The sequence below is a fragment of the Mya arenaria genome, chromosome 10 (assembly GCF_026914265.1).
Source record: "Mya arenaria isolate MELC-2E11 chromosome 10, ASM2691426v1".
Lineage (NCBI taxonomy): Eukaryota > Metazoa > Mollusca > Bivalvia > Myida > Myidae > Mya > Mya arenaria.
The window spans coordinates 15,189,773-15,203,375 of NC_069131.1; the positions used below are offsets into that span (position 1 = coordinate 15,189,773).

General features: G+C 33.5%; 1 protein-coding gene across 1 annotated transcript; it reads right to left on the reverse strand.

Annotated features, from left to right (window-relative positions):
• Positions 1–6,617: 6,617 nt before the first annotated feature.
• LOC128204375 (uncharacterized) lies at positions 6,618–9,194 on the reverse strand. Its single transcript, XM_052905792.1, has 2 exons — positions 8,813–9,194; positions 6,618–7,027 (listed from the first exon to the last, which is right to left on the reverse strand). The coding sequence occupies exons 1-2, from the start codon at positions 9,192–9,194 to the stop codon at positions 6,618–6,620; spliced, it is 792 nt and encodes a 263-aa protein (XP_052761752.1).
• Positions 9,195–13,603: the final 4,409 nt, after the last annotated feature.

The following is a 13,603-nucleotide window of genomic DNA, read 5'->3' on the forward strand; positions in this document are numbered from 1 at the left end:
AGGCTTGGATTTACTTAATTGTGTTGAAATGAGTATCTGGCGGTTGATGTATTGTCTTACTTCACGAAAGTAAATGAAATATAACAATTTTAACAATTTAAAAATCTGCGGACGAGTAACTTTAACGCTGTACAATCGTTCTTAATTTCAAACAGAGAAACACAGGGAAGCCTTTGCGTGTATTACTTTAAGAAGTATCTTGTTAAGACGACTTAGTGTTTCATTATATCAACTTAATATCTCGTTATAACGACAAATCAATAAATGCATTTATTTGGGGTTACCACGTTGTAACATTCAGCAAAAACAGGGACATCCAATAAGGATTAAATAAGTTTTTGAGTGCACAACCTCGAAAATATCCCAACAATAATTCTTGTTCAACTATTGGCCTTTAAGGGCGGTTATCTCAAATCAGCAAAGTATGTACATATATTACTCTACAACTGTATTACAAACAAGTAAGCGAGCTAATGCAGAGGGCAAAGACTTGAAATGTGACCCAATAGTGACAATACACGTCTACATATAAATGTAAAACAGTTACTGTAAAACAATCAAGTTGGTTACTGCTGATGGTAAAGACAGAGACACACACACACACACACACACACACACACACACACACACACACACACACACACACACACACACACACACACACACACACACACACACACACACACAAAGAACGCAAAAGAGAAAGTCTGGCTAAAAGTCTTACCAGAAGCGTATTATGCTGACATATTTTAATACATTTTCGACTTTAACAAAAAATACACAAACGGAAACAATGTGCATGCCCGGGCCTATAGTGCCTACTACAAGATACGCCAGTGAGCACAACACAACACACATCTATATACATAAAGCATACCAAATGAACATTCCTACAAGTAATGATGTAAAAATCACATATTTTTAACAAGTATCATTATTTACTCGTACATCATTTAACATTAGCCTGAGTATTTCTAGAATCGATATGACATTACTTAAATACTGGACTTTTTGTAAAACAGAACACATATGCTTATGATTAAAAAGGGTTCCGATCTTGTAACATACATGTAGAGAAAAGAATAAGCCTAAAATACTTTCAACCTGTTTAACGCGCTAGCGTGCTATACTTTTCACTGACCGCTCCTATGCGGTAACACGGTTACCATTGATAACAATTTATTATTTATATTGTCCGTATATGTTACCTTCTCTCGTTGAGTGTCTCTTTCTATTTGATCATGGTGTATTTAAAACGTTCATAGTTATATCGATATTATCAAAAAACTAAATTTGGTAACCATTCATTTATTATTCAACAAGTGCCATACAAAAATGACTTTCTGTTGTTAACACTTCGGACAACAGCACGTCAGTTGTGAATAAGAGTACCACCGAAAATGGTCCATTGATAAGAACGATACTCATTCAGATGTCTGTTTATGCCCCCACTGGATAATTGTACCCAGACAGGTTTTTCGGCATTAAGCTGTACAAACGCCTGACTACTAGAGCATGATTAATAGTCCGTGTTAAACTGACTACCTTCAATGAGAACTGAGCCTTCCTTCACTATCTCGAGGATAACATGTATATACGTATTGATATATGTGTTCATGTGGAACAAGTCCTCATGTTGGAGCTAATTGTTGTGTCCAGATTACCGTTATTTATCGATAAAATATATATATTGATATATTTGAGATTTTCAGTGTATGTCTTGCCATTCCACCACAATATTTGCCATGATTTTAAAGTAAGTATAACCAACGAAAACTCGTTCATTACGGCGTTCATATCACCAAACGTAACAATAAAACGTGTGTTCACACATTTTTCTTCAGATATAGCAGGAGACCTGTCCTATGGCTCAAACTCCCTGGCTTTTGGCTCAAGCTCAACCCAGACAAAGAGTATAAACTTGTTTATTCCGGTAAGCAGGCGGTCTTATTCATTCTCGACTAATAAAAGCACTTGATAATACTGATTTTATCTTAAAAGTAAGATTCTTTAGTGAATTTCAGCTGGACATTGATGCATGTGTTTGACGGGAGAATCGTTCGTATATTTCTACAAACATTATGGGTTTTTTTCAAAACAACCGAAATCTGCGTTAAGGTTAAACATATGTATATGGCACTGCATTCCCCGATTTCTCAAAAAAGTCCTCATTATCGTGATATTATGTAAAATAACGAGTCATACTTACTTTTTTATAATAATGTTCGCTCTTTTGCTCTAGCTCGGAAGTGTCATTGGCACTTTTTATCAACAGCTCCTAAAAGACACGTATGCAAAATACTTGACTAAACACGCGTTATTGATAAAGTTATTGATGGTTGTAATTTTGTTCTTGCGCAATGTTTTAGGCTGAAATATTTTGTTTGGTGTTTTTAACTCATTCATAAAACATTTCTAATTAATACTGAACTAATATGGGGTCACCAGGATGCAAAATATGCACACCCTCAGGGAAAAGAGATTCCGAAATAGAGCGAATCTTTAATAGTTAATCGCAAAGCCTCGGCTTTTCTTCCGCAGCTTGCCGAAAACCGACAAGTAGTCACGATTATCGTCAGGCATATCATTTATTTTTGCCCACGATGTAATTTTGCAAAATACAGCAGATTGGGAGCAGGTAAAAAACACTACTTGGTGTTATGTTTATGGTATTCTCTGAAAAGTTTGTAAAGTTCCCTAAAATTCCTAACACGCTTGTGTTGTAATATAGCACCCGATTGCTCACACGGCATGAACGCACGAAAAAAAAACATCAGAATTATTTTGTCACATTTTACCAGTGCACATGATACAACGCATAGGTCAAGAATAACTTTCATACCTACATGTATATCATTAGGTTATTATAAATTATCATTAATCAATACTTATTAATATTTTTAACAACTAACAACAGTATTGTACACACCACAATTACATGGAGTTTAGGAAAAGAAAAATACCGTACCTTGAACCTACTACGTCATAATCATTGAATACATTAACTGCAGCGTGCAACCGTTCCTTTTACTTTTTTTGATCCACTTATGGCCGTATTCGATTATCACTGTGAGGGAGCAAAAACAATCACGTGACCACAAATGCGAACGACCACGGAGAAATTGAGACAACAAAACGTATGTTTTTGATGTTTTCTTTATTATCTTGAATCGAATTAAAACAAGACCTAGCCCATGGTACGGCACATAATTTCCGATTTCATGTGGTATTCTGTCTGATATTCTTGGTGTCGTAGTTTTTGAGAACATTCAATAACAAATTTGGAATCGAGGATGCAGACGACCACACATTTTGTATATCTTGCAAAAACAATGATACAACGGCTAGTTTCACCTGGTTCTTTACGAAAAACACTTATTAAAGCAAATATATACCATTTAGAGTACCTTTGCAAGGAGTATTGATGGTTTTGATGGCAATATTAAAATATCAAATTATGCGAACGACCACACTCGAGAATTTTAGGCGAACGACCACACTTTTTGAATTAAATTCGAAGGGTGGTGCGAATAAAGCCTTCGTGATTTCAATGTTTTTTTTCTATTCGCAGGACATTTGTATCCACACAGGACGCACACACGTGTATAATCTTCTCGACAAATCCGACATGTCAACACCAGAATGTGACCGAGATTGTGCGGCATGCGTTTCGTGGCATTCGACCATTGTAAAGGAGATGATTGTCAAGTAAGATGCTGATAGAGTCACTCTAGGATGTGTGTCTAGTATGAAAAGAAATACTAGGGCAATTTTCGGATGCCAAGATCTTACGCACATTTGATAGGGCTAAAACCCACCCAAATCACATGACACCTATTTCTCTAAGTCTGTCAATCGTTAAACTTGTTAAAACACCAATGTTTGTATTGTAAGATGAAGAAAACATACATTTAATTTATCTCATCCACACAATTTTAGGGACTGTATGTTCGATATACCTTCGACGAAAAGGAAGAAGAGTGGTACAGTATATTTGGATCGAAATTTATTACAAAAAGGGGCACTGGGTGTCAGAAGGGAAAATGCGAGGAGAAATGATTGAAAAACGTTAGTTACATCATGAATGAGATTCCTAAACATTCAATGTTGACTATCGATATGATCATATGGAACTTCAAATGTTACTGGGTAGTTCATTTATAGCCGGCGAATGACATGTGTAGTCATTACTCAATAACAAGTTGTTTTTGATTAAATATGTGTTGTGCCTTTATTCTTTATTGACACGTCACTTATATGGCAATAATCAGTGTTGTTATATGGCAATAATAGTGAAGAATAATCAAATAAAACTGATATTTGATAACGTTTATTGTCTTTATTTTGAAAATACAAACGGATCACAGTAAACACAGAGTATAAATCACATCAATATGAAACAAAAAATGTCCGCATTTGTTTGTGAAACAATCGCATTTATAAGATTGATATAGCATGTTATACTGATCAGGCTGTTTTACATGTAAACATATAAACATGTTTGTATTAGTATAAAAATATATCGACTTGCTATCCCCTGCCGAACGTGTAAATGTGAACATTATACATAACACTAAGTATTTGGCAATGTACATGTTACTACGTAACCTAAATCGATACAAAGTCAAATCTTTATAGCCACAATGCGCACGATTCGTCTGGATCACATCAGTTAGTGTCCTACAATAATAAATCAGCTAAACATTTGTCAGTATGAAACTTCTACTATGGAACTAAACGAAATAGATTAATGATACTTATTTAGAAGTAATCATACATAGTGCCTTGGTGCACAAATAAGATTCGTCAAGATGACCTCAGTTACAAAAACGTCATTGCCCTTTAATTAATGAAAAAAGCTAAAATGTGTCCATTGACTATGTAGTTAAGTGACAAATAAATGGAATATATATCATGTGTGTAAAAGTTAAGAGCCTAGTGATGCAAGTACAATTTCGTAATTAACATTGATTTTCAATAAATGGTTCTTTGAGAAGTTTTGCTTTAATTAAAGTAATGAAAAGTTTCATTCTTCGATTGAGCATTCGGCGAGGGATATCAATTCTCAAATTTGCGTGTTAATTAAAATTTCCAGCCAGAGAGGAACTGGACGATATTCGAAACGTGAGGATGTTACTTGTTACCCAACAATTATATTGCAATGTATTGACGCAGGCGGACTTCTTATGAATCTTATTTTTGGAATCAGTCGCCTCTTGACAATGCCTAAGGACGAAGCGCAGGATAATACACATTCTTGAGGTCGGGAATGATCAGAGGATGCCCACACAATGGGCGTATGCCTGAGTGCAATGAAGGTTTTGGCAAGTCAATTGATAGGAGGACATGTAAACGTTTGTTAGCGAGAAGTGATCAAAAATATGAACTTGGCTTTTGACCTAGTGGCAATGTGTTTTTCTTCCCATGTTTTGATATTGAGAATAATGATAGAAGAATTGCCTTCACAATGTTCAGCGATTAAGATATAAAATTTCATTTGATGGCATGGTGCTTAATTGCTAAATTCGGCAAGTGTCCCTAATTACTCTTGAATAAAGGTTTACAACTGAAAATGGATTTATTTTGTAACACGTTTCAATCTATACTATTTGTTCAATTCTTTTGGCAAAACAACTAGTTATGGAAATGCTGAATATACTTTAAAAGTTTATTTAAACTTTAAACATTGTAAAAATTGTTCGAACAAGAATATAAGATATGTTCGGCTTTTCAAGATATCTTGTCTAGATATCAAAATGTTTTACAAATGCCTATATAAATTTGACAGAACAGCCGTTTTAAATTAATTTATCAAGCAAAAACAAACGACGTATTTCAAAATTTAAAATAAAGCTAAAAGCACTTTAATTACAAATCCACGCATGAAACAATTTTGGAAGTGTTAAAAAGAACATAACATAACATTAATCAAGCTTCATGATACAACATTCAGGGTTATCAAAAGACACAATATGCTTAAAGGTTTGACAGAGATAATGACGATGTAACAACAGTGAATGTAATACAGTGTGAAATAATAAGTGCAATTACAAGTATATAGCCAATAAAGATGGCATTTGCTGAGTGCCGGTAATAAGCCTTGAAAAAGATTGCAATAGAAATTCATGAACCTTAAATGATATTAAGTTGTACCTTAAATTAATTTTATGTTGATGTTACTCAATTGCTGATTCCTTTTCCGATCGTGTGTTGTTCATAGTTCAAATAAGTTGAAACAATGAGTGTTTTATTTTCACTATACCAATGCTTGTTTCTTACTTCCTAATAGGAACGGTTCCACATATGATCAATTTGGTAAGACTTAGACACAAGATAATACATTTTTGTAAAATAACGTGTTTTAAGTCTACAAAACATTTTACATACGGGTGCATCATATGAGTTATGATGATGTTTACATTTTTACGTTCTCTCAGTTTTAAATACAAATGCAAGGCACAGCAAAAAGACGGAGGTGATATCTAATACTATATTACAGAATAAATGATAACAAACATATTCCACTTAATAAGCACGTCATATCGTTTAAAATTCTGTGCTTGCGCTTAAGTGATGTTGATTTTTACTATTTTGCTAATACTGCGAAAAACAGCATGTCAGTTGTGAATGAGAGCACCACCAAAACTTGTCCAATAACTGGAATTCTCAAACAGTTGTGTGTTCGAGCCCCCACTGGAACATTGTATCCAGACTGATTCTCCGGCATCAAGCTGTACAAACACTTGACTACTTAAACAGCCATAAGCCGCGTCATAACGATTACTTGCAATAAGGACGGAGCCTTCCTTCACTATCTGGAGTAAAGAATATTTATTTGGAGGCGTACAGGTGTGCGTGACTAACAAGTAGAGCCCCCGTGTTGGAGCAGTGAACTTGCCCGTAGTGGCACTGTAGCCGTTGCCCTGGTTGGTTTCCACTGTCGAGTACACTATCACCTCACCTGTGGACAGACTTCTGGTCGGTGGAGAGCGGGCGTGGAAATACACCGCTGGGATGATTACTTGATCTGAAAATTATTTCAATATATGTAGATGGCGTGCGAATTTAACTCATGTTGACACAATAAATAGAAACTTCCTCATGGATTAGCTGCATTGTTCCATTCACTGTGACTAGAGCTATATCATTTTTATTGCGATATTTGAGCATTTCATTGTATTATATAAATTAACCATTCCATCGCAATACTTGTCATTAAATAGGTTTATATCAAACAAAACTTGATAAATTGGGGCGCGCGTATAAAGTGAGCTGCAAGCTATAACAGCACATGAAACAATATAAACTGTTTTCTTTACATATAGCAGTAAAACCATGTTCAGTGAATATTCTCTTTGATTGAGTAAAACGTATTAAAATATTAATTAATATAAGGTTACACGTATAGCCTTTTTAAATTTAGTACGTTGTTGTTGATCGTGTTTAATCTTTTTGTACTGTCTTTTTTAATAGTTTAAGCTAGTGACCTAGGGTCATTAGAAAATATACTATGGTACAAGGTACTTACATGGGCGTTCGGTGGATAAGCCTGTCAAGATATATGCGTTGTGTGAATATTATTATAATATTTTGACCTCCTAAATATGTATTAATTGCGAGTTTTTTTAGCATATAGTGAGTAAGGTTTTAGAATGAGATTAGAACGTTACATTGTACTTAGAACTATATTAATATATTTAGAAAGAACATTTTAAATAAAGAATGAACATTGAAACAATTGTTGGTTAATAACTTAAAGAGTTCTATAAAGTTCTGAGAGTTCTCTGGCTGTTACGCTACATATTTTTGAGTGTAAAAAGGAATATACCCATAACAAAATGTGGTCCTTAACTTATATACCTAAGGAACATATTTGTCAAGATTGTTTTTATTTCTTTTTTTATTCCTTGTGTTGAAGTTTTAGAATAAACAAAATATTTAGAGAGTTTGGAAGTTCCTGTATATTGTTCTAGAATGTTTTGGAACATTTTCATTTTGCATATACGGGCAATCCTCTCTGATCTGGGGCCTTTGGTAAAGTTTAAGTTTCTTTAAATATAATAACGAGAGTGTTGGATTTAAGTACATTAATCTGTGAGAGTTACATTTCAACTAAAGTTGGCATTATTCTGAGAGTGTTGATTGACTTTGATAGTGTTTTCAATATTGTATGTGGATTAAATTATGTCGGCTTTAAAAAACAGGATCAGTGAATATTTTGTGATTTTTCCCATTAATTATTTGAAACACCTTTATAAAACTGTTAATACATAATTGTTGTTTAAAGCTTGTTTCTGGTTTATCTTTGTTGCATTCGATGGTCGTAACACTGATTTAAACATATGCTTTTAATATTTCATATTGGTATTGATTAATTGAAATAAAGGGCTTAAGTTTAATAATTTCTTACAAGTATTAAGATTATTATTTGATAAGTGTTGCTATAAACAGGGATTTTATTGATATCAAAATGATTTAAAAATCAATAAATACATCTATATATAAATTGGAATACAATTATTTCAATATCTACCCAAAAAAGCCTTGCTCTTTCCTACACGTTCTCGTAAGCGGTACAAAGCGGTTAAGCTTTTTCCTGGTTACAGTTTAATTTAAATCATTTAACACATATCAGATATTTAGAATAATTGACATGTGTTATAGTAAACTCTCTCTATCCCTCTCTCTTTCTCTTCCTCTTTCTCTCTCTATTCCTCTCTCTCCCTCGTACAGTACCTGATTAAAGAAGCTACTAACTAATACTGGAACAAAGTTACTTTGATGTGTAAGAATTAGAATTGCCAGTCCTTACCTTTTATATCATTGAAGGCGGCACTTATTTGTTTTAACGTATTGTTAGCCTCGGTCACAACATTCTCAAGTGCACTAGACTGGTTTTTTTCAACTTCATACATGAGCGAAATCAGTCTACGTTCTGCTTGCTCCTGTTGGTCCTTTAGAGCGTCAACGGTGGCGTGCAAACGTTCGTTTTCTTCCTTGATACACGTTAGATCTTGTTCAACAGTTTTGCTCACAGCTTTGTTTTCGTTCATCACTTTCTCAAAAGCGAATTCCATGCGAATCATTCTCTCGAGCACTTTTTCCTCATAATCGTATTTTGAGCACGCTGGACACGATGGCTCGGAGGCCAGAGTCGCGCTGACCAATATTAACAACTGAAATATTCCAGTCATATTGTGATGTGTGTATTGACAAAATGTAAAATATGTTGTAAGTTCATAGCCCAACTGCAAAATGTAATGGTGACTTAAGTCATGGCCGTTTCTTATAAACACCAGAATCTTAATTTCTCATTAAAAAGTAGTTAGAACATATCGTTTGTTTTAGCAATAGAGCATTAAAATCTAAAACATGATTGTGCATTTCGTCAAAACATGTGTTTTGAGTTTGGTAATAACGTTTTAAGCTATAGCTTATAATAATGTATTACCAATCTGCGTGTTTTTAGAAAAAAAAGCATTCAGTATCCATTATTGGAAGGAATGTTGATTTCTGATAATCAAATAGAAATATACAATTCTATTACTCAGAAGAAAATTGTTCAATTGGGCGTATTTAATAGATTGTGTCACTACAAGCAAAAGCATGTTTCGCGTGTGATTAATCGAAAATGTCAGCTTAACAATTGATTGTTCAAGGTAAAACCCGACTAAGTTTGTATTAACGAATTGACAAGCAATTGGCTTGCTCCATGAATGTAATTTAAGCGGTTACAATGTAGATAAAATAAGTCTAGAGTGATTGAAATGCTTAAATCCCGACCATATCCTCCATCACACATATACTGCTAATTAACAGTTAAAATGGGTGAAATGCTATTAGCAAAGAAACATACATGAATTCAGCGAAATTGAGACCTATACTTGAGAAGAAGTCCATTTATTCAGATTTATTATTGAAATTTTAAATTGCATGGAATTGAATTAGAGATTTATATTCAAATGATTTATAAAAAAGCTACAGTTTCCTACTTATGATAAAAAATATACCAAAATCATGTCATTTTTTCCACCGTCGTCATACGTTTCACTGATGACGTACGATACCGTGTACGAAAATGCACAAGTTCAGACAAATATAGGTGATCCTGAAACCAATTACCCCCATTACAACTAGTCCTATGGCCTAAATGCACACCGAAAATGAGCCCTTTCTTACGCTTAATCAGTGGTTCGTCCCTACCTAAAACTAGGCAATTGTTTGTTGAAAGAAAATACAAACTTAAAACGTTCACACTAACTTTACGAAATGTTAACAACCGTTTTCTTCAGGTGCTGTTCCTTTTTTATGTTGATTCGATCGTATTAGGTCAATGATGTATGACTATGAGAATGGCGTAGGTCAAATATTTGGTTCCTCTATACAGAACAGATGCCAATTTGTTATTACACAAACTTGTCATTCACAGTGTTTAAAGGCCAGTTCAATAAGAAACACACAATTTACATCAATATCATTAACTTGCGAATCGTTGAATACAATCCTGAAAGAAGAACCACACAACACACCAATTTAATGGAAACGGCAGTCTCGATTTGATTGAAACTGTTTACTTATATTAATGATAGGAGCAGCTATGCTTCCGCCAGTGGCACCAGCATAAGATTATATCCATTGTCAAGAATAATGACATAAGTTTATTGGGGTTACCCCATTGAAACGGTTGGCGAACAGAGAATCTGGCTAAGGTGCTAAACGTCACATGTATCGAAAGCAATAGGTAAACAATTCTAATTTTGATTCAAAGCATCAAAGACGCCGCGAATGTTTTTTGAAACATGACTAAAAGGAAGTGGATGAAAACTTTCTGTTCACAAGTATACCAAGTTTGGGGTACCTAGATTCAAACATTCTTAATTTATTGAACTTAATCGGATTTACAGTCACCACAGCCTTCACTTTTGACCAATTGATTGTTCAGGTACTACCAAGTTCGAAGTCTCTATGCTTAAACGTTGTTCACTTATTGATAGGAAACTGCTTATCAATAGTTCATAGCATGGTCATGACCTAACTACCTATCCACAACGTTAAACATCACTTTGCCTAAGTGGTTTTCATCAATTGATCGGCAACAGATTTTCAGGTCATGGTAATTTTAAGTTCTACACGACATGTTTGAGAAAGAAATTCAAGTTATTTATTATAAAAATTGAACATTTATTATATTTACAACAAAATCAACATGAATGTATATTCAACAATTAGCATGAATACAATGGTCTGAATAAACAACTGTACTGTAGTGAGAGGAATGTTAGAAGTGCAACAGGGTCCGTGTTACAGAAGCATCTTAAGTAGATTTTAAATACGTTTATAAAATAAAAAGAAGAAAATGCAATTACAAAATCATATTAGACCTTCAAAATATTTGAAATAATAGTAAAATCATGTGCTCATGAAATGTAATTAATTAGTTATTTATGTAGCATCTGTGTATGTTTGTTTTGATACCTTCACGTGATTATTTATTTCGTAACAATTCATTGCTGGTGCGATATTTTTTATCGCATATGCAATAAAGGTATTGGTGTTGTTGTTGATGATGTTGTTGTTGTTGTTAAATATTAATTTATATATCTTAAATTAGCCCAGTATCTTTAAATAATATAATTTTATCGGAATGTTTCTATATCCAAATTACTTTTCTTAACCTTTTTGACATTTTTTAACCCCAAGTTTGATTAAAAAAACATGCTTTTATCGCTATAACAAACATGCCATATAACCATAAGTATAGTCTTAATTTAACGCGCAACAATTTAACGTCGCTTCGAAAAATGCATATCACGTAATTTTCTTAATTCAATATGAAAACTAATTTGAACTAGAGAGGCAATGGCAATGTAAATAGAAATTATCAATATTTTTAATTGTATTCTGAAATGAACACTAAACTCTATGAGTATGTAAAACAAACGAAACGAATAAATGGGCTTCTGTCGATGGAAACTATCTAAAATTTCACAGAATTAAAATCTATATATTTTATATAATCCAAAGAACAATCATGGTCATAGAATAAATTATTTATTTAGTAATCATTTTATACTTTTCACACAACATATTCAATTTCAATCTTCAACCTTCAAACGTTATCAATTTTAGATATTGATTAAAGCACAAATTGTTAACGTGAGTCCTACCAGTACACATATGGTCATATGCAGGGTAATAAAGCACATGGTATTGAGAATTCTAAAACTTCTGCTAAAGAAGGATATCGCCGATGAAAAGTGCTTGACAAACTGTTTACAGCATCAACCTCCTCCATGACTTAAATATTGCCCATGTCTGTCCTGTATGGCATCAAAGAACTTAATGAGGATCCACACCTGACGGACAGTCCCTCATTAGATGGTTCAGGGCATCACCTTGTGCAGTTGCTTTCACAAAGTTTGTCTTTATTCGTTTAAATGTTTGAAATACGATATATTCGACTTTTTTTTTAGGGTGAAACTGTTCTGATACGACCTTACAGAAAAGTCATACACAAAAATGTGTCGGCATCGTTCTGCAAAGTAATAATGCTTTAAATTGCCGTATTATGAATTATTTTTTTTATGATATTTGATGCTCAGAAATGCACTATTATTACATTTTATGTTAGAAAATGTCGTATTTTGTCATTTCAAGTACGGAAATACTGTTCTATGAAATTTCACCTTTGTCAATATCGTTTTATTTAATTTCATGTCTGGGAATGCGTATGATAACATTTAATGTTATGCAATATCGTAAAATTACATTTCATGTTCGGAATTGCCCTAATATGACATTTGATGAACAAATACAACGAGTAATGATTTGATATAACACATGGATACGATATTACGCTTTAAATCGAGTCTTTCAAATCAGAAATCGCGATGATTTATATTAATAAATTCATGATTTGTAAAACACAACTGCACACCCATTCCCCTACTTTTTGTCATGTATACCTTGTGACGTACAACCAGACTTGTGCAATGAATTTACCATATTGAGATATCAACACAACAACATTAATTCCATATGGATCTTAATTTGTATTCGTGCAAAGCCTCCATCGAAAACCGAGGTGGCCATAACAGAAATGTACACTTGTGGAAATCCTTTAAATGTTTGGACGCATAGTAAAATGTATATCAATATGTAGGCCACTTATGGTAGGGGTCCAGGAACACATATGTATTTAAAGATGCGTTAAGAACGTTTTCAGGAATAGTTTAGAAAAATATTAGCATTTGTCTTTATAGTGTATACCAACGCTGAACTATAACCCAGCGCAAGCAATAATTAATATGTATTGCAACAAACAATAATGTAAATATATTTATATAATATATAAATTTCGAGCGAACAAAGCGAGTGAGAACACTTTGGAATGCGACAGAAAGTTTATAAATGTCGCACTCTAACACTCTAACGTTTTGTATTTAAATAGGTTTTATAAACTTCAGACACATTCTAGTCGTGTATTGATTTACGAATTACGCGGCTTGCATACCGATATAAAATAATATAGATAGATGGTTTATTTTAAATACAGGTTCAATAAGCCACATGGCCCGTGAGAAAAACAAAATACACGATTTAA

Bases quoted from the DNA above. Each gene is read 5' to 3' on its own strand.
- LOC128204375 (XM_052905792.1), bottom strand. From the start codon at position 9,194: ATGACTGGAATATTTCAGTTGTTAATATTGGTCAGCGCGACTCTGGCC. The intron at 7,028-8,812 runs GTAAGGACTGGC...AATAATTTTCAG, and splicing joins CGCCTTCAATGATATAAAAG to ATCAAGTAATCATCCCAGCG.